Raw genomic sequence first — 25,342 nt, 5'->3', positions numbered from 1 at the left:
GCAGAGGCTCACAGCCCCTGCTCTCTCTGCAGCCTCACACGCTTCCTGCTCTATACCTCCTCCTTTTCTGATAACTGATCTTACCCTCCCCCCACATCAAGCACAAGGACAGGCTTCTCCTCACAACCAGCTGAGCCAGTGCTAGTACCATATCCTTGGCCACTGCAACTATTCCCATAACTGGAAGGTAATCCAGACTGAGCATGCTGGACTGCCCAAAGGACTCTTTTTTCCTCTTTGATCATAAAGTTATAAACAGAGAGCTTTGAGCAATCACTGCTCCAACCTCATTAGAGAAGTCAGAGAAGAGAAATAAGCGCCAGAGAGGAGCAGTGAGAAGTGAAAGACTCAAGGGATTAAGCCACTATGCTTCCCAGCCATGGGAGCAGGTTTAAAATGAATACCATATGGAAAATAGTACGGTGGTTTCTCAAAAAATTAAAAAGAACTTATAAGCCAACAAATCTACTTATGGGTATTACTCAAAAAGAAACTGAAAGCAGGGACTCAAAGAGGTATTTGCAAAAATAACTGCTAAAAGCAGCATTCTTTGTAAAGCCAAAGGGTGGAAGCAACCCAAATGATCACCTATGAAAAGATAAAATGATTAAAAAAAGAAAACAAAAAACAGAATATCACAGACTTAGAAAGGAAATTTAGACACATGTATGATATCACATGAGAAATACTGGGCTGGAAGAAGCACAAGCTGGAATCAAGATTGCCGGGAGAAACATCAATAACCTCAGATATGCAGATGACACCACCCTTATGGCAGAAAGTAAAGAGGAACTAAAAAGCCTCTTGATGAAAGTGAAAGAAGAGAGTGAAAAGTTGGCTTAAAGCTCAACATTAAGAAAACTAACATCATGGCATCTGGTCCCATCACTTCATGGGTAATAGATGGGGAAACAGTGGAAACAGTGTCAGACTTTATTTTTTGGAGCTCCAAAATCACTACAGATGGTGACTGCAGCCATGAAATTAAAAGACGCTTACTCCTTGGAAGGAAAGTTATGACCAGCGTAGACAGCATATTAAAAAGCAGAGATATTGTTTTGCCAACAAAGGTCTGTCTAATCAAGGCTATGGTTTTTCCAGTGGTCATGTATGAATGTGAGAGTTGGACTGTGAGGAAAGCTGAACACTGAAGAATTGATGCTTTTGAACTGTGGTGTTGGAGAAGACTCTTGAGAGTCCCTCGGACTGCAAGGAGATCCAACCAGTCCATTCTAAAGGAGATCAGTCCTGGGTGTTCATTGGAAGGATTGATGCTAAAGCTGAAACTCCAGTACTTTGGCCACCTCATGTAAAGAGCTGACTCATTGGAAAAGACCCTGATGCTGGGAGGAATTGGGGTCAGGAGGAGAAGGGGACGACAGAGGATTAGATGGCTGATGGCATCACCGACTTGATGGACATGAGTCTGAGTAAACTCTGGAAGCTGGTGACGAACAGGGAGGCCTGGCGTGCTGTGATTTATGGGGTCACAAAGAGTCGGACACGACTGAGCAACTGAACTGAACTGATGATATCACTGAATGATGCTGCTTATGAGGTGGCTTAAGTATCTCCAATTCAGAGACAAAGTAGAATGGTGGTTGCCTGGAGTTAGTGAGAAGGAGAGAATGTAGAGTCGTTGTGTAATGGGTATAGTTTCAGTTTTACAAGATAAAAACAGCTCTGGAGATTGGTTGTGTAACAATGTGAATGTATTTACAACTACAGATCAGTACACTCAAAAATGGTTAAGAAAGTAAATTTTATGTTAAGCACATTTTACCACAATTAAAACCTTTTTTGCCCTTAAACTGATCACATGCAACTAAAAAAAAAAATCTGTTGAACAGAAAAATTGATATCTAAGTATCAATTAGATACTTAAAACTTGATATTAGAACTGACCAACTCAGGATAGTAAGAATTACCCCCGCAAAGGCTAGAAAGTTGGCAGTTCTTATACTGGAGCAAACCAGCTGATTAAACCTGATGTGTTTTGGGACTCACACTACATGCTCACCTTTAGAGAATGTGACAGAAAATGTCAGGATATTAACCTGCTTTGGCTACTTCTTTTATCTTTTTCAGTACAGTGAGTGCCTCAAGAAAAACAATCTTGGGTATAAACGAGACTCCCTGAAAGCAGAAACAAAACAATAACCATGACACAAAGGGCCTTAATCCTCCTCCTATTAAACTCCAACAGTCGCAGTCTCTACTGGACACCAAACCAGATTAGGAACGGAGATAGCTAAAAGGATTCAGGAAAAGAGAATCCCAATAACCCAGATTCCTCAGAAGTATCTCTCCTATAAGCTGTTACCTACTCCACCCCCAACTCTGATAAGCCCGTAATCAGACGGGCTGCAACCCTGTGGCAGGGGCCAAATGGCACCCTTTAATAATTTCATGATGAAAAGCAGAGTTCTCAGGCCTGCTGGAACAAACAGAAAGGAATCAGCAGAGCACAGTTCAATTTGAAGACTGCAGGTTTTAAATCAACAGCTAATAGAGTTTCATTAATATTATAAAATAACTTAAATCTATGGACAGGTAAAAGACTTCTAAATTGTTTTGCCAGAAAAAACTCCAAGTCTAGCAAAGAGAAGCCTAAATACCTAATACAATCTCTGGGTATCCAACTGCTCTACAAAGAAACAGGCTGCTGAGCTACTACGGCGGCGGCCAGAAGCAGCCTCTCCACTGTCTCCCTTACGATGTCATGACAGACAAAAGGCAATGATCAAAGAATCACATCCCAGCTGCGGAAGACAAAACCAGGGAAGGGCAGGATGGCTGATCAAGAATCTCTAATGTAATGGAAAAGTGGCAGAGCTAGTGGTAAAGAACCTGCCTGCCAAACGCCAGAGACGCAAGAACCCACGTTCAAACTGTGGGTCGGGAAGATCCCTGGAAGAGAGCATGGCAACCCACTCCAGTATTCTTGCCTGGAGAAGCCCATGGACAGAGGAGCCTGGAGGGCTCCAGTACAAATAGTCCGCAAGAGTCGGAATAACTGAAGCAACTTAGCATGCACACACGGCCTTTTTCAGAGAGATGCTGCACTTTCAGCCAGGGAATCCTACTTTTTCTTTCCCATGCCAAATTTTCTTTCAATCATAAATATCTCAAAAGGTCTGCCATACAAGCACCTAAATAAAACATTCCTAAAGAAAGAACACAAATAAGAGGCAAATCCAAGAAATGCTGTAAGAGACTGGGGAAGTTAAGGAGGATCCAATATCTTGGTAATATTTACTATGGCTTTAAAACACACACATACCTGTGTGCACATGCACACACAGCCCGAGGGCCAGAGATGGTAAAAAGAGTATCCATAAAAATCCAGGACAAAATGTCATACACTATCAATATGATATAGAAAGGAGAGACCAAAGGATATGGGAGTGTGCTGAAGTATTTAACATGAAGATGTATAAATTTAAAAGTTTAATAAATCAACTAAGATACAGGATATTCTTAAGGACAACCATTATAAGTTCAACAGAACAGAAAGTCCCAAATAAGTGGCATCCATTTACATTTCCAGATGCAAATGCATTGCACTTCAATAATGCAAAGGCTTTATAAAGCATTATTACTCCAGCAATTCTTATTTGCTGTTAAAAAAAAAAAACACTTTCCTAAAGATTATTTTGATGACATTTTTAAAGTTAATTTTGTGAAAAAAAATTTTTTTTTTGACCATGCCGTGAGACTTGTAAGATTTTAGTTCCCTGACCCGGGATTGAACCTGGGCCCCAGGCAGTGAGAGTGCAGAGCCCTAACCTCTAGACTACCAGGAATGTCCCAATTATGTGATTTTTTTTTAAGTCATATTACTGCTGACATAAACCTTCTAAAGATCAATTACTTTTAACATTCTGCATATGCTTTATAATTTTTTGCTATTGTCTAATATTTTCAAGACCATGACCACAGTTCCTTTCTTATTAAATCAAGAAAGTCCTCTAATACATTGATATCCACAAAGCAAATACACTTGCAGAAGAGAAAAGAGTCTGAATTCATGAGGAAATGGTGACAGGAAACAAAAGATGACAAACAAGTAAGTAGTTCTTAATAAAGAAGAGAAAGAAGAAAAGGAAGAATACACTGGCAACAAGGAAATTTGACAGTCGTGAAGAGAAAGGAAATTTTGAATATAAAAAGCTTTCAGAGAGAAATACTGTAGGAAAAGGTTATGTATCATAAATAACCACCTATACAAACGAATGTGTTACTCTGCATGGACGGCATAACAAGTTGCCATGTAAACAAACCACCTGACAGAGAATCCAAATTCAAAAGAAACCGATTTGTGGAAGTGACAGCCTCCCTGCGTTCTGGACAGTAGTTTTTAAAGGAAAATGCGGAATCTTAAATGTCCCAGAGGAGACAAAGACTCAAGAGTAAGGTACCCATCAATGTCCAACTAAGAAATGAAAACAAGTCAGTGTATTCATAACAGGGAACTTAATACAGACAACTGGTTCCACAGATGGTGGCCTACTGAATTAGCAACAGCAGGAAGCCAATACCACCCCTAAGCTAGGAAGACAGGGAGGAAAGCAGGGTGCTGGGGTCACCCCAGAAAGGCAAGTGGAGCTGCCCAGGGGAAGAGAGAAGCACGGAGGAAATGCAGCTGCCAAAAGAGAGGGAGAGGGAATAATACTCTCCCTTGCTCCCATCCTCCCTTCCAATCTCCTACCAGTGCCTCCCAAACTCAGCCAGAAGACGACAGACAAGGAGCAGCCCTTTGTAAGAGGGAGCAGGAAGGAGCAATGACGTGGAAGGAAGGTGTCTGAGAACAAACAGGCCCTGGACTGGCATAAGTTCTGCTCAGGAATATGTTTTTAAAAAATAATTTCCCTTTTATTTACTTATTTGGCTACACCAAGCCTGGGCTTCCCTCATAGCTCAGTTGGTAAAAAATCTGCCTGCCAACGCAGGAGGCCCAGGTTCAATTCCTGGGTCGGGAAGATGCCCTGGAGAAGGAAATGGCAACCCACTCTAGTATTCTTGCTGGGAGAATTCCATGGACAGAAGAGCCTGGTGAACTACAGTCCATGGGGTCTCAAGAGTCGGACACGACTTAGCAACTAAACCAAACTAGCACCACCACCAAGCCTTGCTTGCAGCATGCAGCCTCCTCAGCTGGGACCCTCGAACTCTTAGTTGCAGCATGTGGTATCTAGTTCACCAACCAAGGATTGAATCCGGCCCCCTGCACTGGGAGCACAGAGTCTTAGCCACTGGACCACCAGGGAAGTCCAGAAAAATATTTCAAAGTCTAAAAAGTTCAACACTAATTTTTATTGTGCTGTTATAAATCCCATACAACTGACCAAACTTGAATTAGAAAAACTTTTTCTCTAAGAAATTGTTATCTTACTTGGACTTAAAGTTTAAGGCTAGGCACTACATGTACAGGGACTCTAGGCACTACATGTACAGTGACTCTAAGACTTACGATATTAATTCTAATCAAGTTTCTATAGTTGAAAATAAATGTTTTTTGAAAACTTAAAAACTCATTTTAAGAGAAAGTAACCTGACAAAAGGTAAGGGTTCTCTTTTTGGAATCAGGTCAACCTCAAACATTTAATTCATATGCCCCCCACCAAAAGTTAAAAGCATACCATTTAAATCTGCATTTTCAAATCTGACCCAGACTATTTTCTCCTTTTCTTCTGTTAGAGGTGTTCCACTGTAAGCCTGTATAGTAAACAGAAATATTTGAATGAAAATGTTTTATAGCACGAATACTAGTGATGTTCAAAACAAAGAGTAATTGAACCCCTCCAACCTCACCAATCCTACATCTTGAGAACTGGCACATTTTGTAATACTTTTATTTTCAAAGAAAGCTATCTAGGAGTCTGATAATCTTGGTCGGAAAAGGGTTTTTAGCCTAAGAACTGCAGAAACCTAAAATACAATGATCAGAGTCTATTGGAAGTGTCACTATAATTCAAAGACACTCAAAAAACTAATCTCCTTTACTGGTCAACAAATAAAGCTGAAGAAATAAACCAAACCACCACATATATTGATTTAGTTTCCAAGTGTTTAGGATCAAGCAATTATACTCTACCTAAAATTGTCAAGATCATTACTTTCCACTAACTACCAGTTCCAGGTGGAGGGTGCTGGCCAGAGTTGGGAATGGAAAAAACACATTACTTTTTCAGTCTCTTTTACCTCTAGACCCAACCTATAAGCTTTCTTGCAAGCCCATAAGGGTCACGAAGATAAGCATAAACTGCTGTGAAGTTACTGGGAGAGAATCAACAGTATCCACCAGCATTCTTTTTACAGTGAACCATTTTTAAAGTTTTTATTGAATTTGTTACAATATTGTTTCTGTTTTATCTTTTGGTTTTTTGGTTGTGAGGTTATGTGCAATCTTACCTCCCTGACCAGGGATTGAAACTGCGCCGCCTGCACTGGAAGGTGAAGTCCTAACCACTGGAGCGCCAGGGAAGTCTCCCATCAGTATTCAAATGGAGTCATCTCTCCACAAAGTAAATGCTTTTATTTAAAAGTATCTAGATTTTCTAGGTTGTATATACTTGCAAGCACTGAGGATGTCAACAGAAAGCTGCAACATTTTCAGTTATAAAGTGATACTCAGTTCACAGAAGTTATTTAACATAACCTGTATCAAAAGTTTACAAAAACTACTATCCAATATATGTGTTATACATGACTTGCTTTAAATTTCCATGTCACCTTACAGCCTTTTTCTGTACTACACAATGTTAATGGCCACTAAAGATATTACTAAAAGACAGGATCATTTTAATAGTAGGTTTATCAAACAAAAAGAAAATGTTATCTTACACATTCATGTGATTTCAATTGTCTTTGTTTAAAAAAAAAAACAACCTGAGATATGTATGGTACAATTATACTTAGAGAAAAGGAAAATCTGTACTAGAACCAACTAATTCATCTACTTTATCTTCAACCATCTCATCCTCATCTTCTTCCTCTTCTTCCTCTGTCTTGCTCTCTTATCCTTGAAAACTCTTGGAAATTCCCTGCGTGTCCAGTGGTTGAGAAACCACCTTCCAATGCGGGAGAGGCGGGTTCAATCCCTGGTTGGGAAACTAAGATTTCACATGCTGCAGGAGCAACTAAGCCTCAGTGCAGCCAAAAATAAAAAATCTTTAGAAAAAAAACAAAACAAAGCTTTGCCTATTAAAAATAAAGTTCTCACCTGGGAATAATTTTAGATTATTAAACATAGCACCGAGAGTTCTCATATACCAGTCAACCAATTTCACCTACTATTAACTATCTAATCTAACCAAATCTTACCTTACCATGGTACCTCTGTCAAAACCAGTGACTTAACACGGGTGCTTTACTACTAATTAAGCCCCAGTCGTTCTTGGGATCTCAGCAGTTTTTCCACTAATGTCGTTTCTCTGCTCCAGGACTCAACCTAGGATACCACACTGCATTTAGGACGACCCCTTTTTCCCTATGTCAGGCTCTCCATTAACCTGGTAAAGCAATAATACATTTCTGAATCTTCTTCCATTTAGCATAAGGCTGCTTGTGTGCACATGTGCACTGAGTCACTTCAGTTTCGTTGCAACCCTATGGACTGTAGCCCACCAGGCTCCTCTGTCCACGGGATTCTCCAGGCAATAATACTGGAGTGGGTTACCATTTCCTCCTCCAGGGAATCTTCCTGAACCAGGGATTGGACCCACCTCTCCTGCACCGCAGGCGAATTCTTTACTGCTGAGCCACCAGGGAACCCTTAAGGCAGCTTATCATCTCCTTAATCAACATTCTCCCAATTCCTCTGCAACATTTGCATGATGCTCTCCTTTGACTGCTGGCCAACATGCAATATGAAACAAGGTTAAAAGAGGCTCTCCAGTGGATTGGGATTCTTAAGACTTCTTCTCTTTCCCCTTCGGGGAGAAACAAGACTTTCACAAGGCTTGCAACACTTCTGCTACGTCTTCAGGTTTTCATCTCTCCTCAGCAGACATACTGCTCTCTACTAAGCATTTTTTAGAAAATTCTATGAAGTTGACTGAAGCATATTGCGTGCCTTCCTGCAGGTTGGCATCTAGAAGGCAAGTGACATCATGTCATTTTGCCTCCCAGCTTTCGATGATATCCTTTATTCATGTTTGAGTCATCTGTCAGTGAAGTATAGACTCACCAGGTGCCGATTCAGATTTTTTTTTTTTTGATCTGTACACACTGCTTTATTTGGCTGCACTGGGTCTTCGCTGCTGCACACAGGCTTTCTCTAGTTGTGGACAGTGGAGCTACTCTCTAGTTGCAGTACGCAGGCTTCTCGCTGCGGTGGCTTCTCCTACTGCGGAGGCTTCTCCTACTGCGGAGCACAGGCTCTAGGCACAGGGGCTCATTAGTTGTGGCTGGAGGCCCCTAGAGAGTGCAGGCGTCAGCAGCCGTGAACGGGCTCAGTTGCTCCACTGCGTGTGGGATCTTCCCAGACCAGGGATCAAACTGGTGTCCCCTGAATTGGTAGGCAGCTTCCTACCCACTATGCCACCAGGGAAGGCCCCCATTCAGGTTTATCTGCTATCTTACTGGAGGTCAGTGTACTGACACATAATTTCTCCCCCAGCACTGATTTTTAGCCCTCCTTCAGTCAAGATCCAACAGCACTGCTCTCTTATTTAGATTTGAAGGTTTTATCCCATTACTGATACAGGACTTGTTATTTCTCCTTTTATTCCTTATCTGGTTTCTAAAACATATACACATTCATAAGCACAGAGTTATTACTAAATTTAAAAAAATACAGCAACAATCACTGTAGGTATGTTTTTTCTTCACTGGAGAGAAAATAACTTCCATTGCATGCTCTTTGTCAAAAGTATTACTTTTAATTATAGCAAATTATTCTACAGAGACCACATATAATTTGCTTGACTATTACTGACATTTGGGCAGGCTATAATTCTATTTAGACTGATTTGGCTGCCCTGGGTCTTCGTTGCAGCATGTGGGATCTGGTCCCCTGACCAGGGATCTAACCGTGGCCCCTGGCCCCCTACATTGGGAGCATGGAGTCTTAGCCACTGGACCACCAGGAAGTCCTGTGGCTACAATTTTTCACACTGAAAAATGTCAAAATTTCTCACTCAAAAGTTCTTGGCTGTAACTTTTTTTTTCTGAGAATTTTTTAGTAAGTTTTCTTAAGTACAATTATTGAATCAAAGGGCACAGCTTAGGGCTTCTATCAGCCATCAATGACATCTGTTAAACACAGTGGGAATTCACACTATTTGTGACAGCTGAAGAAACTGATATAAGTCTGACAACACATTTTCTCCCTCTTAGGGATATTTGGAAACCCAGAGAATAATTTTTAGGTTCCATGAATTCAGTGATTCCCAGGATAAAGCAGGAGTTGGAACACATCTCAGCAAAGATGTATCATTTTCCAAGTGGCTGAATGCAAAACGGCAGATTCTGGATTTGTTGCTGTTCAGTCGCTAAGTTGTGTCTGACTCTTTGCAACCCCATGAACTGCAGCAAGGCAGGCTTCTCTGTCCATCACTATCAGAGTTTCCTCAAACTCATATCCATCGAGTCAGTGATGCCATCCAACCATCTCATTCCCTGTTGTCCCATTCTCCTCTTGCCCTCAATTTTTCCCAGCATCAGGGTCTTTTCCAGTGAGTCAGCTCTTTGCATTAGATGGCCAAAGTACTGGATCTTCAGCATCAGTCCTTACAATGAATATTTAGGACTGATTTCCTTTAAATTAACTCGTTTGATCTTGCAATCCAAGGGACTCTGAAGAGTCTTCTCCAGCACCAGTTCAAATACATCAATTCTTCGGCACTCAGTCTTTTTATGGTCCAACTCTCACATCCATACATGACTACTGGAAAAACCATAGCTTTGACTAGACAGACCTTGGTCCACAAAATGATGTCTCCAGCTGTTTAAAACACTGTATAGGTTTGACATAGCTATTCTTCCAAGGAGTAAGAGTCATTTAATTTTGTGGCTGCAGTCACTGTCTGCAGTGATTTTGGAGCCCAAGAAAATGAAATCTGACACTTTTTGCACATATCCCCCACTTATTTGCCATGAAGCGATGGAACCAGATGCCATGATTTTTGTTTTTTGAATGTTGAGTTTTAAGCCAGCTTTTTCACTCTCCTTTTTCACCTTCAACAAGAGGCTCCTTAGTTCCTCTTCATTTTCTGCCATTGAAGTGGTATCATCTGCATATCTGAGGTTGTTGATATTTCTCCCAGCAATCTTGATTCCACCTTGTGATTCATCCAGTCCAGCATTTCACATGATGTACTCTGCATATAAGTTAAATAAGCAGGGTGACAATATACAGCCTTGACGTACTCCATTCCCAATCTGGAACCAGTCCTTTGTTCCATATCCACTTCTAACTGTTGCTTCTTGTCCTTGCATACAGGTTTCTCAGGAGGCAGGTAAGGTGGTCTAACATTTCCATCTCTTTAAGAATATTATACAGTTTGTTGTGATCCACACAGTCAAAAGCTTTAGCGTAGTTAATGATGCAGAAGTTGATTTTTTTTTTTTTTTTTTGGAATTCCATTTTTTTCTACGATCCTGCGGATGTTGGCAATTTGATATCTTGTTTCCTCTGCCTTTTCTAAATCCAGCTTGTATATCTGGAAGTTCTTGGCTCATGTACTGTTGAAGCCTAACTTGAAGCATTTTCAGCATTACCTTGCTAGCCTGTGAAATGAGTGCAGTTGTGGGGTAACCTGAACATTATTTGGCATTGCTTTTCTTTGGGACTGGAATGAAAACTGACCTTTTCCTGTCCTATGGCCACTGCTGAGTTTTCCAAATTTGCTGGCATAATGAGTGCATTCACTTTGACAGCATCATCTTTTAAGATCTGAAATAGTTCAGCTAGAATTCCATCACCTCCACCAGCTTTGTTTGTAGTAAGACTCTAAGGCTCACTTGATTTCACACTCCAGGATGTCTGGCTCTAGGTGAGTGACCACATCATCACTCGGTTAACTCGGTCATTAAGACCTTTTTTGTACAGTTTTTTTGTGTATTCTTGGCACCTTTTCTTAACATCTTCTGCTTCTGTTAGGTCCTTGACATTTTCGTCCTTTACTGGGCCTATCTTTGTATGAAACATTACCTTGGTAACTCCAATTTTCTTAAAGAGATCTCTAGTCTTTCCCATTCTATTCTGGATTAAATGTGGAAAAAAGGGACCATGGGTCATCGAATCTGGTCTACCACCTATGTTCACTGGAGAAGGAAATCTCACCCCACTCTAGTTCTCTTGCCTGGGAAATCCCATGGAAAGAGAAGCCTGGTAGGCTATAGTCCATGAGGTGTCAAAAGAGTAGGACACGACTTGGTGACTAAACAACCTGTGTTCATAAATCAAGCTTTATTTTAATACAGCCATACCCTTTCTTTTATGTAAAACGCAGTGCTGAGCAGTTGCAGCAAAGACTGTATGAGCTGTAAAACTTCTCTGGCCCTTTAAAAAAAAGGGGTCTGCCTGACTACTGCACAAGACCAAGAAGCTTTTTTTTTTTTAATTTGGCTGCTCCAGGTCTTAATTGTGGCATATGGGATCTTTAAGTGAAGAATATAAACTCAGTTGCAGCATGTGGGATCTAGTTCCCTTACCAGGGATAGAACCCAGGCCCCCTGCATTGGAACCATGGCGTCTTAGCCACTGGACCACCAGGCAGGTCTCTAGACTATGAAGCCTTTAGGACAGGCACTGAGCATCCCTTAACTTAACACAGCACCCGACTGGTGGCGCCTGGTTGAGTCAAGTCTGCTGCCTGAATTTTTGTTTTCTTTCCATAGTCACTAGAATAATGACTTAGACAATGCAAACTTCTTAAATGACTATTCTATTTCTTAGATCCGTAACTACATCTTTACTTCCACAGGTACCTAACTCTGATCCCAATCTTCACAGTCAATTGCATAGCTCATCCCCTTCCTGATGTATAATCCTCATAAAAACTAAGTTAATCTTCCACCTTGCACCATCATAACATTCTTGGCTAAAACCCAATCAGTTTTAGCAGCCCCCTATTTTCAATCTATTGCTCAACCCAGTATTCTTGTTTCTCTAGAAAACTCTCCAACTAGTCCCTCAAAGCCTCTGATCGCAGCCTCTTTCTTCCAGCTGACAAAAAACTGCTTGCTCTGCAGGGTTTCCATGAGCACAAAAGGTGCCTTTGAAAAATGTTATAAAGGGGCATTCTAATGGGAAGGTAGACTATCAAGATGTTCAAACGCTCCTCCCTTAGAACTAGCCTCATATCAAGGCCCAGGGGTTAAGAGAAAGGTACAGTTTATAGAAGACCAAATTGGATTTTGGCCCTGATTGCTCTCTAAGCCTGGGCTATACAAGAGTCTCTACAGCCACAGCAATTCTGCTGCCTACCATCCCCAGCTGGGCAGTTTCCTTCACCATCACATTTCCATTCATTTCAACTGACCCCACTTCCAATGTCCTTTGGAACTTGACTCTTTCGCTCTTCCTTTGCTGTGCATTCCCTGAGCATTTAAATATTCAGCCGGTTACTACCAGGTGCAGCACTTACTGATATGTTACTACTGTCTCTGATATCTTACTACTATCTCTGATATCTTACGGATATGTTACTATCTCTGACTGTTTCAAGCCATTGACTTCCCTACTTAACCAAGCTCCTCAAGAAAACAAAGCATTTATTTTGCCTTACAGGCCCCAGAGATCTTGCCATCATGACCTATTTTTTCATCAAAGTTGACTGAATATAATAAAGGAAGACCATATATGCCTTAATATTTTCCCTTATTTGAAGAATACAATTGGTGTAATACAATTGAAATCTGGATTTTAGACTTTTCCAGGACCTTCTCCTAAAGCTGGGACACTGGATTTATGAATGCCCTTTTTCATCACTACAATTACAGATATTATGCCAGTCGGAACACTGACAGTACCAGAGAAAACCAGAACCCTCCCCCTTTAGGAACTCCACTAACCAGCAACTTCCCAAAGATACTGTTTCCCAAGAATCACCTGAGATTCTTCCTAGAGACACAAGTTACTGGAGGCCGCCTCAATTCCCTTAAGACAAACTCACCTGGAGATGGGGCTGGAAATTATTATTTTTAACAAGTGTGCCAAGTGTTACCTATGTTAATTGAAGTCTGGGTGACGGTGCACTAGAGATGATCCCAGGAGAGTTACTCTCATTCTTTATTCTCACAGTTAGTGAACAGTAAAGGGCTTACTCTCTTAGAGTAACAAACTGTTGGTCACTCAGTTGTGTCCAACTCTTTGCAACCCCATGGACTGTAGCCCCCCAGCCTCCTCTGTGCACAGAATTCTCCAGGCAACAATACTGAAGTAGGGAGCCATTCCTTTCTCTAGGGGATCCTGACCCAGGATCAAACCCAGGTCTCCCACACTGCAGGCAGGTTCTTTACCGTCTGAGCCACCAGGGAAGCCCTAGAGTAACAAGACAAGCTCTAACTGGCATAAAACTACTGTTCAATATGAAAGTGATACAGATCTGCACTCAGTATTTGGTTAATATAATATCTCGTTAACCAAATGCAAAGCATATACTGCTTATTTCACTTTCAACAGGCAACATTTACGACAAGAGAAGATTTTGGAAACAGAACCCAAATAGGCATTCCCAAGCCCCATCTCTCAACTAGTACCTCACCTTGATTCCTCTTAGGAAATCAAGTCCTAAAGAAACATAATTATGACAACATCAGCACAAAACTAAGGCACATCTAATAGTAACAGCAGGAATAGTTCCACACTACCAGTGCTCACAATGCTAAAACATCAAAAGTCTTTCTTAAGTTGATGATACTGGTGTCAAACTCAGGGAACAGAATATTTCAGAACTTCCCTGGCCAAGAGTAAGGCATGCTATTCCCGAAACCACAGAGATACTTACCTGAGGCACAACATCTTGCAGAAAAGTCACGACACTTTCCATGTAGGACTGCTCCCTGAAAAAGGGGTGAGATGGAGAAAATTTAACATGACAGCTAAATATAAAACAAGGAAAAGCTCTTTCTACAAGCTCTAACAGTTATTCATAATACTTAAAAAAGAAAAAAACAACTTTCATCACCTGGTAATTCTGCTAACTTACTTTCTTAATTTTTCTGAATATGTTTTTAAACGCAAATGAGCTTTAAATTTCTTTCAAACATTAACTCTTTTTAAAAGTCATGTTTTTTGTTTTTTGGGGGTTTTTTTTGGCTGTGCCATATGGCATGCAGGATTTTAGTTCCCTGACCAGAGATCAAATCTGTGCCCCCTGCAATGGAAGCAAAGAGTCTTAACCACTGGATCACCAGGGAAGTCCCTCCATTTTTTTAAATTGAAGTAGACCCCGGTTCCATTCCTGGGTTGGGAAGATACCCTGGAGAAGGGAAAGACTACCCATTCCAGTATTCTGGCCTGGAGAATTCCAGAACACCGGGTCGCAAAGAGTAGATTCCCTGCTGGCTCAGCTGGTGAAGAATCTACCTGCAATGTGGGAGACCTGGGTTTGATCCCTCCGTTGGGAAGATCACCTGGAGAAGGGAAAGGCTACCACTCCAGTATTTTGGCCTGGAGAATTCTATGGACTGTATAGTCCACGGGGTCGCAAAGAGTCAGACACAACTGAGTGACTTTCACTTCACTTCACTCCATAGTTGAATCACAATACTGTGTAAGTTTCAGGTGTACAAAGCAAAGTGATTCAGTTTTCTATTTTTTCCCAATTCTTTTCCATTATATGTTATTATAAGGTATTGTATACAGTTCCCTGGGCTAACAATAGCAAATCCTTATTGTTTACTTTATGTCTACTAGTGTATATCTGCAGAGAAGGCAATGGCACCCCACTCCAGTACTCTTGCCTGGAAAATCCCATGGACAGAGGAGCCTGGTAGGCTGCAGTCCATGGGGTCGCTAAGAGTTGGACACGACTGAGCGACTTCACTTTCACTTTTCACTTTCATGCACTGGAGAAGGAAATGGCAACCCACTCCAGTGTTCTTGCCTGGGGAATCCCAGGGACGGGGGAGCCTGGTGGGCTGCCGTCTATGGGGTCGCACAGAGTTGGACACGACTGAAGTGACTTAGCATAGCATAGCATAGTGTTTATCTGTTAATCCCATACTCTTAACTTATCCCTCCCCTTCTCTTTCCACTTTGCTAACCATAAGTTTGCTTTCTTCATCTGTGAGTTATAAATAAGTTCATCTGTATTTGTTTTCAGATTCCACATGTAAGTGCTATCATAGATCTGTCTTTCTTTGCCTGGCTTACTTCATTCAGTATGATAATCTTTAGGTCCATCAATACTGCTGAAAATGGAAATATCTCATTCTTTTTTATGGCCACATGGTCTCTTATAGTGATATACTGGATTGGCCAAAAAGTTCATTTGGGTTTTTCCATAACCCAAATGAACTTTTTAGCCAACCCAAAGGATACAACTTTTAACTCATACCGAAGGAGTGATGAGAGAAGACTTGACTAAAGCAGGATCTTCCTAAGTCAGAGCAGAAGAATGCCCTAGAGCAAGAAAAACTACTGCTGATGACTCAGTATTCAGTGACCTTCTGTTTAAATTGGTTATGAACCTAATCCTAATCCCTTACCTGTATACAGCAAAATGAATCTGTTTTGATGCATGTGCAGGCATTAGGCAGAGAAGGCAATGGCACCCCACTCCAGTACTCTTGCCTGGAAAATCCCATGGATGGAGAAACCTGGAAGGCTGCAGTCCATGGGGTAACTGAGGGTCGGACACGACTGAGCGACTTCACTTTCACTTTTCACTTTCATGCATTGGAGAAGGAAATGGCAACCCACTCCAGTGTTCTTGCCTGGAGAATCCCAGGGACGGGGGAGCCTGGCGGGCTGCCGTCTATGGGGTTGCACAGAGTCGGACACGACTGAAGTGACTTAGCAGCAGCAGCAGCAGCAGGCATTAGGAGTTATTAAGAAATCCTCACAGAACTCTTGACATAGGTAAGACATGGGAAAATATCAAAATGCATAAAAGTGAAGAACTATTAAGGATACTGCATGTGTGTGTGCGCGTGCACTGTCGTGTCCAACTCTTTGCAACCCCATGGACTGTAGCCACCAGGCTCCTCTGTTCATAGGATTTCTGCAGGCAAGGATACTTTAGTGGCATTCCCTCCTCTAGGGGATCTTCCCAACCCAGGGATTGAACCCACATTTCCTGTGTCTCCTATATTGGCAGGCAGATTCTTTACCACTAAACCACATGGAAGCCCATATTAAGGATCCTGAAGATATTTCAAATGTGAAATATATGGGTATCAGCAAATGGAGAAAAAAAATTATTCAAAACACCAAATCAACTTCATTTTAGAGAAATGTGAAAAATCACATTTAGAGGAAACAATGTGAGTTATTCTAAATCCTATTTTTAAAAAAGGCAATATGCCTTGCTGCTGCTGCTGCTAAGTCGCTTCAGTCATGTCCGACTCTATTCGACCCCATGGACGGCAGCCCACCAGGCTCCCCCGTCCCTGGGCCTTAGATACCTATAAAAACTGATTAGGCCTTCCTCTCCAACCTCATTTTTCTCCCCCTCTCCTTAGCCTGCTTCAGTCACATGCAACTTCAATTCCTAGACCACACCAAGCTCTTCTTTGAATCAAGACCTTTACATCAGCTTTTGTTCTCCATGGATTCCTTCTCAAACTCTTCCCTTTCAGATCTCCAGCCTTAAAGTTACCTCCTCAGAAAGGTCCTTCCTGACAGCCTTAAATCACACTCTCCGATGTCACTCTCCATCAGAGCACTGGGCACTGATCACAGCCTGTAATTACTTTATGGACTGTGTCCCCCACTGGAATGTAAACTCTTATTACAGAAAGGAATCCCTCTCTCATATTTACCTTTTATCTCCAGAATCTATAACTCAATATTTAGGCACAGAGTAGATGCTCAAGCATTAGTTGTTAAGAGAACACTGAATAAATTAAAGTACTTCAAAAAAACACTAAAATTACATGTTGCATAACGAAAGCAATATATGTGGAATACCATATGGTGAGGCAGCATAGAACAGTGCATAAAGCGCACAGACTCTGGACACAAACTGCCTGGGTTTGATCCAGGTTTCCTTTCTTGGCTGTTATCAAGGAAAACTGGTATCTCTCTGCTTTGGTTTCCTCACCTGTAAAACGAAGACTGAAATAGTACCTAACTCATAGCTAATAATATGCTTAACCTATCGCCATGGTCCTTAGTTAGTGAAGGAATATACAGCCCTGGGAAACACAAGAGGAAAATAAGGGGAGTTTAATGGTAAATTATCATAGTATGTACATATTTCTGTTAATCTACGAAGGAAATCTTTATGTAACATGCTAAACTGTCCATGGGAAATAATCCAAAATGCTACAATTCCCTTACGACATTTTTGAAAGACAGAAAACAAATTTCATCTCCTTAGCCAGCTATTCAAGGGTGTTGACTGTCCACTCCAACCTCCTTTAAATAGGTCAAGTTCCCTAAGATTTCATTTATGAAAACAGCTTCCCTTTCCCACATCTGCTCACTCCATCCCCTTTGCCGAAAATGAGCCCTTGATTCTAACTGCCCAAATTATATTCTACTTTTAAAGTATGCTATAAATGTTAGCTTCTTAATGAAACCTTTTCAGATCTGAAGTACTCCAACTAAATACTTTCCCTAAAATATTCCCTCTAAATTCTCATGCTGTTTTGCTGGCATCTTTTTTTATTCATTATAGTGCTTACAAGTATATACATCTTAAACTACATTAGATTATAAGCTCCTAGAAAGTACAGATATGCTTTGTCAAAAAATGCTTAAAATATAGAAATGTATTCTGACACTGACTTTGAAACTTTCTGACTGAGACCTAGAGTGATATATTTTACATCACAATATAGTATTCTTGCCAGGAAAATCCCATGGACAGAGGAGCCAGGTGGGTTATAGTCCACCGGATCACAAAGAATTGGACACAACTGAGCACATCCACACACACATAGTAAACATACACATACATGTGAATGAATACATCTATGTGCTTGTCAGAACACAATACTAACCTCCAATTATATTTTCTATTATATTCTATTTTTTAAATGGTCCTGATCGACTAAACTGACTTAATGACCCACTAATTGTTAAAACTGAGGTCTGAAAAAACAGTACTCATGTGTTTTTCGTGTACTCTATAAATGTGCTAAACACATCAACTTGACCCTCCAATTATTGCTTTTATTTGGCTTTGGCAATCAATAATATCTGTCATCCTGTAAAGCCAAGTTAAACAGATTTTCAAAAGTAAGCACTGCTCAGGAAAGAAAGCTGATTGTTAGTTACTATTCTGAGTAATCTTTCTTTCACCTATCAGGTTCATCTGAAATTTGCTTACGTGACGGCCTGAGGGCGAACCACAACTCCACCAGTACAACGACTGGGTCTTCTGGGGGAGTCTGTAGCCATTTCTTCATTCAGAAAACCTGTTTCCAAAATGAACAGACAAAAAAAAAAAAAAAAAAGGGTCATTACTGCTCAGGATAACAAGATATATGATTGCTCGCTAGAGATCCATTGTCAAAAAATATATAAAATATAGGAAAATTTCCCAGCAATTTCTCTTATACCCAAAAGGGCAGAGGGCAGAATAGGAAGAAATAGACAAAAGTACTTTTCAAACTACTCTGAGGTCTTCTTATTTGGACCAAGCCTCAGAACCACAAAACTAGTTAAGACTCTTGTAGGACCCGCTGAGCTCCCGTTAACATAAACTAGGAAGGGATGGAAAGTCTAGCAGAGGATCACTTTATAAAAACAAATGTGCTACCTCTGTGAGCCAAAATTAGAGAATTTATTGAACTCTAATGTTGAATAATAAAAAATATACAAGGTACAGTATTTTAAGACCAAATGGAGCAGTGAGGTAACACCTTCCAACTAAGATCTTTGGTAATCTATGAGTAAGACTACATATGTATCCTAATGGGTGTTTTCTAGTCTTATTGTGATCATTTCACAATATATACAAATACCAATCATTATGGGTACACCTGAAACTAATCTAATACTTTATGTCAATTATATATTTAAAAAGAGACTGCATGGTCACAATTCAACAAGATTTTCAAAATCATATGTTAACCCCTTTGCTACTGTAACCTAATCACCAGAGTCTAAGTAAGTAATAAAAACTTATATGACATTAGAAGCCCTTTATCCTTTCCAGTCCCATCACTGCATCCTGATTCTTGAATGTCTAACAAGCATCTGAATCACTTGGGAGGTTTTAAAAGCATGGAACACACTTGGTTAAGGTTAAAAGAGACAGCAATGTGAAAGATCTTAGGAGACAGCACGTAGCCTGGAGCTAATCTTGCTTGAAAGCACCTAAAGCCACCTCTTTTAAGCAAGGGGCATTCTATCACCTTAATGGAAATCTCGCCCACAGACGATTCCCATCTGCTACAAGCAAAAGACCCTCTGCCCCAGCTAGCCCAGGGACCCCTTCCTCAGAAGGGACCTTCACCTCGAGCCTCTCAGCCCTCTCATTTCCATTCCACCCTTTATTTTTCGAAACACAGGCTCCCAAGAAACTGTCCTTAAGGACCCTGTCTCCCGAGAACGACCCTCGCCAGCCCCTCAGGCCCCACTCTCCTGAAAGACATCAGCACGGCGCTACCCACTTAACCTCCAACACCGAGCCGCCGCTGCCCCCGGCCGCCCTCTGGCCCCTGGCCCTGCCTCCCCTCCCCCTCCGACCTCCACAGCCCCTCCTCGCCGAATCCCCGCCAGCCAAACCCCCTGGCCTCAACGCTGCCCGGCCCTGGTCCTCGCCCAGCCTCCCCCGAGCCACACCGCACCGTCAGCCCTCTCACCGGCCGCCCCGCCGGTAAACGCTGCGCTCCAGCTCAAGGCTCAGTGTTTGGAGTCTCCCCCTCGTGATTGACGGTTACCACTTCCTACCACGCCTCAGCGGAACTACCTCTCCAGCCAATCCCAGAAGCACACCGGCCGCAGCCGGGCACCGCCCTCAGGGGTCAGCTTCGCCAACCAGCAAGTAGGAAAGAGGCGGGCCCGCCTCCTGAATTGACCCAATCCGCTGGGGCTCGAGGGAAAACAAAACAGTATGTAGAGTTCGAGTGAAGCTGAGGTGTCAGGTTCGGTTGCGAACGCAGGCGGGTGGCGGGGAATTACAAACACGTCTGTTTTCCTCTGTGCCCAGCGCCTTCGTGGCCCAGTCACAAAGCGTCCTGCTGCAGAAGCCCGTACCTCTTACTCGGGCGTCGCAGGCTAGCAGTCAGACTCGACACCGGGACGGGTGTGTTTACATCGAATTCTCGCGACAGCTGGTTCGAAGCTCAAAGCACGTGGACATGGCAGCTGCCAATCACTTTTCGCTGGCCACTCAGCCATTCCGAACCCGCCTTCTGCCCCGCCTTTTTCGATGTGTTTACCTTCCGGGAGCTGAGGCTGGTTTTCCCCCGGTGGGCTCCCGAGCCGGGGTGGTGATCTGAATGAAGGGTGCGGCTGTCATGTTGTCTGTTTGACCTAGGTGGTGGACCACGCCTGACTCCTTCCTCACTTGTTTACATTTCCCGTAAGGAACAGATGGAGATCTCCCTGGTGTCATTCCGTCAGTGACATCTTTTTTTATAATAATAACATTTATTGTTATGTTTAAGACCTAAGCACTTCATAAGCACTGTCAAATTTAATACCTCTGACAGTCCCCTGAGACTATGGATCATTAATAGCCATGGGGTTTGTAACAGAGGTGTTGATAACCTCAGTAAAAATTTTAAAAAGGTTTTAGCACCATGAGAAGGAAAAAGTTTAGTCGCTAAACTGTCTCACCGGAAATATGCAGTTAATCAGGTGCTGGAGAGATAAATATAGATATAGCCAAGAAGCCACCCATTTGATTATGACGCTCAATTAGTGCCAGTAAAAAAGGACACCCAAAGTGATATTTATCAGCCCAATGTTTGAACATTAGGCTAATGAAAGATTTTGAGGAAATTTATCTTCTTCACTACACAAATGCCCAGCACCATCAGTCTTTTATGATTTGCTTCCTACATGAAACCCTATACGGAAGGAATCTTTCCCAATATTTTGAATTCTTTTTGATCTTTTACTATCCCTGGCTTACTTGTTGTCTCTGAAAATTTTTTTTTTTTTCGGTTATTTCCCTAAGGTATGTCTTATTTTCTCCCACAGAAAGTTAAACTCCACCTAGGCATGAGTAGACTTAAGGCTTTCATATTGTTGAATTTCCCTTAACACCTAACAGGCCTGAATACAACAGATAGTTCAAAATTCAGAGGTAGTTAATTAAATCATTATTATTCTCATGTTGTCTCTGACCCACAAAAAAGAATAAAGACGAAATCCAGAGGAGACCAATAGGTAACAATCACAAGTAGAGTAACTAGTATTTGTACAAAGCATTTCAGTCTAACTGTTGTATATGCATTTTTAAACTCCGTAACTCTTTCACTATTCCTCTTCAGTTATGGAAGAAACAAGGAGACAAATATGATAAACACAAACTCATTCAATCAATAAATATCTGAACACCTACTAAGTGTCAGTCATGTTCTAGACTCTGGAGATACAGCAATAAATAAGTCAACCAATGTGTCTTTCTTTAACCAAAGAATTTGCACTCTGATAGGAAGACAGAAATAAACAGACAAAGAGGGAACTTCAAATAGTGTAAAATGCTATGGGGAAAAAAATAAGCCAGATAAATAGAGATAAGAGACAGCTTATTTTAGGTAATGTGGTAAAGGAAGGCCTCTAAGGAGATGGCATTTGAACCAAGATTTCAGTGAAGCAGGTTTTCAGCAGCTCTGAGTGAAAAGCAGTTTAGACAAAACAAACAACAGGTACAAAGGCCTTAAGAAAGCAATGAATGTTGAATGGGAAAAATAATATGACTAAACAGAGTGGATTGGGACTTCTCTGGTGGTCCAGTGGCTAAGACTGTGCTCACAATGCAGGAGCGCCCGGTTTAACCCCTGGTCAGAGAGCTGGATCTCACACACCACAACGAAGAGTTCACATGGCTGCAACTAAGAGTTCGAGTGCCACAATTAAGATCTAGCATAGCTAAATAAATGTGTTCAAAAAACCCCAAAGTAGATTAAGTAGAAAATGATAGCAAACTAGTTAGGAAAGGTAAGCAGTGGCCAAATCCAGTATAGTGTATAGAATTATAACGAGTTTTAGTTTTATCCTAGGGTGGGAATCTATTGGAAGACTTCCAGCTAGGAAGTGTCATGATCACATTTACATGTCTAAAAGACCATTATACCTACTAAACAGACAATAAACTGTCTTTAGGGAGGGGCCAAGAGTGGAAGCCATGGGTCAAGTAAGGAGGCATGGGAGAGCTATCTAGACCTGGGGCTAGAGATGAAGCAGTAGAGTGAAAAGTAATCAATTTCAGAATATTTTGGAAGACAGAATTGAAAGAACTTGATAATGGGTTGGATGTATAAGAGAAGGGAAAAGGAGAATCAAAGATCCTGCCTGTGTTTTGGGCTTGAGGAACTGAGGAATGCCATTTTATGGATCTGATGAACCCTCTTGAAGTCATACATTTTTTAGTGAAGGAGAATTTCTGTGACTTGGTTTCTTCCTTTGTAAACTGTAAAAAGAGTATTATGCTCCTCCTAAGATTTTTTTTAGTAATGTGATGGTTTGGTAGGAGGTGTGTTTTGTATGTTGTTTATTTTATTGGGTGTTTTGTTTTGTTTTGTTTTGTTTTGGCGTGTGGGATCTTAGTTCCTAGACCAGGGATTGAACCTGTGCTCCTGCAGTGGAAGCAAGGAGTCCCAACCACTGGATTGCCAGGGAATTCCCAGTATATTTTTTTTAAGTTTTAAAACTTTGAAAAGTTTAATGCTGGTACTGTTTATTTCCGTATCAATTGGTACAATTTTACATCATGTTTTATACTACTTCATCTTTGCAAAGACATCGAATACACAAAAACACACATTCAATAACTGAAAAATATGGAATGCTTCATTAATTTGCATGTCATCCTTGTGCAGGGGCTATGCTAAACTCCTCTGTATCATTCCACTTGGAGTGTACTGCTGCTAAGGCACTTCAGTCATGTCCGACTCTGTGCAACCCCAGAGACAGCAGCCCACCAGGCTCCCCCGTCCCTGGGATTCTCCAGGCAAGAACACTGGAGTGGGTTGCCATTTCCTTCTCCAATGCATGAAAGTGAAAAATGAAAGTGAAGTCGCTCAGTCGTGTCCGACTCTATGCGACCCCATAGACAGCAGCCTACCAGGCTCCTCTGTCCACGGGATTTTCCAGGCAAGAGTACTAGAGTGGGTTGCCATTGCCTTCTCCCACTTGGAGTGTGTGTGTTGCCTAAGCAAGCATCAGCCTCATGGGATTTTTATGAGGTGTAAATAAATTTTAAATGCTTGGGACTTCCTTGGTGGTGAAGTGGTTAAGAATCCTCATTGCAATGCAGGGGGCGTGGGTTAGATCCCTGTTTGGGGAACTAAGACCCCCACATGCTGCAGGGCAGCTAAGTCTGCAAACCACAACTAGAGACCCTGTGCACTGCATGATGGAATGAGGATCCCGTGTGCTGCAACTGAGACCCAACACAGCCGAATAAATAAATATTTTTTACAAAAATAAAATTCTCAGAACCAGTTAGAAATGTGTACAAATTAACTAGTTCCTGTCCGTATTACAGGATTAGAAAGTTCCAAGCCTTAGGACCTACTTTCCTTTCTTATTGAAGCTTTCCTGCCAGAACACAGTGGCTTGTTATCTGCTTTGAACTGGAAAACAGTTTGCATTCACATCTGTATATTTATTCATCCTTTTATGTAAGGCTTGGGTGTGCAATTTTCAATTCTTTGACGACAACAGACTCGGTTTTCCACTGTCATGTGAGAACATTAGGCCCCAGCAATGCGTCATTGCCAGATAAAAGTGCTGCAGTAAACCGAGAAAACAACAACAAAAAATCAGCTATTTGTAATTACTCCAATTTTTTTTTCTCCACAGAGATGGTGTGCGATTCACTCATGGGCCTCAAATAGAAAACAATTTGTGGTGATCATGTTTTAACTTTTTGGCCGTGCTGGGTCTTCACCGCTGTGCTTGGACCTTCTCTAGCTGCAGCAAATGGGGCCTGCTCCCTAGTTGCGGCACGCAGGCTTCTCTTGTTATGGAGCTCAGACTCGAAAGCACTCGGGCTTCAGTAGTCGCAACTCTCGGGCTCTAGAACACAGGCTCAGTAGTTGTGGCGCGTGGGCTTTGTTGCCCCACAACATGTGGAAGATTCCCGAACCAGGGATTGAGCCCTGTCCTTTCTGTTAACAAGCGGACTCACAACCAACCCAATCATCAGGTAAGTCCTGTGGTAATCATTTTTTGAATGAACATGACTTGTGGAAGGCTTAGTACATATTGTTAGTTCATGAGTCATTTCAGGTTACTGGGTCATGGAGAAACTTTTCAATAGTCTCTTCTTTGGATTGAGCAATCCCAGCTGGGAAACTCATTTTCAGTGTAAAAGTAACTTCAAGCTAGAGTCCTGTTTTCTTCCAGTTGCTATAATGGCCCATTGTAATAAATCACTGATTACTAAAATCCCATGGCCCTGCAGTCCAGAATCAAAAGTTTGAGATTTGTCAAGGAACTATCCATAAGCAAACCAAACATCAGGATCAGTTAATATTGTCTCCTCTATTTTTGTCTGATAGGATTAGAATTCTTTTTTTAGCCTCAAACGAGCCATTGCCTCACTTGTTTTGGCCACAGAAACACTTGGACAATACTTATGTGATTTAAGCAGTGGTGAAATAATCTGATTTCACATAGAACTATGGTGAACATTAATATTTAATTGTCAGTCAAGTATAAGGAAAAACAAAGGAGGAATTCCCTGGCAGTCCAGTGGTTAGGACTCCACGATTTCGCTGCCAAGGGCTCGGGTTCAGTCCCTGGCAGGGGAGCTAGGATCTTGTAAGCCTGGAGCAGGGGCCAAAAAAAAAAGGAAAAACACAGAGGTTAAAAAAAAAAAATCACGCTCATCAGTCTTCTCTCTCTGGTTGGGCATTTTGATAGCAAGGGTGATTGTACATGTGTTAAGGCAGGACGTACAGTGTAAATCACCTACATACAACCCGCAAGTTGTGAACGTTCAGAGATGCAAACGTGCATTTGTATGTCTAATAAGGTAGGTTAGTTCATGCATCAGGTGTACATTGTCATGAGCGTGCGTCCTCTACAAGTGGT

General features: G+C 41.6%; 1 protein-coding gene and 1 pseudogene across 9 annotated transcripts in view; both read right to left on the bottom strand.

The window, feature by feature from the left end:
- BCAS3 (BCAS3 microtubule associated cell migration factor) overlaps window positions 1-20,069 on the bottom strand; it is a 595,190-nt gene extending 575,121 nt beyond the window's left edge. For 3 of the 9 annotated variants that reach the window (XM_070390544.1, XM_070390541.1, XM_070390545.1), the window contains exons 1-4: window positions 19,933-20,069; window positions 18,453-18,540; window positions 13,959-14,013; window positions 5,643-5,718 (exon numbers count right to left, since the gene is read on the bottom strand). In XM_070390544.1, the coding sequence (XP_070246645.1) occupies window positions 5,643-5,718; window positions 13,959-14,013; window positions 18,453-18,523 (202 nt within the window). In that variant the 5' untranslated portion in view covers window positions 18,524-18,540; window positions 19,933-20,069. Of the gene's footprint in view, window positions 1-5,642; window positions 5,719-13,958; window positions 14,014-18,452; window positions 18,541-19,917 lie in introns of all 9 variants that reach the window. The other 6 variants (XM_070390543.1, XM_005892304.2, XM_005892303.2 and 3 more) reach the window with 4 other exon arrangements.
- A 3,007-nt stretch (window positions 20,070-23,076) lies between these two features.
- Window positions 23,077-23,177, bottom strand: LOC138984072 (U6 spliceosomal RNA; annotated as a pseudogene).
- Window positions 23,178-25,342: the final 2,165 nt, after the last annotated feature.

This window comes from Bos mutus, chromosome 19, assembly GCF_027580195.1.
Source record: "Bos mutus isolate GX-2022 chromosome 19, NWIPB_WYAK_1.1, whole genome shotgun sequence".
Taxonomy (NCBI): Eukaryota; Metazoa; Chordata; class Mammalia; order Artiodactyla; family Bovidae; genus Bos; species Bos mutus.
The sequence above is the reverse complement of the archived record's forward strand: the minus strand, read 5'-3'. Positions and strand labels throughout refer to the sequence as shown.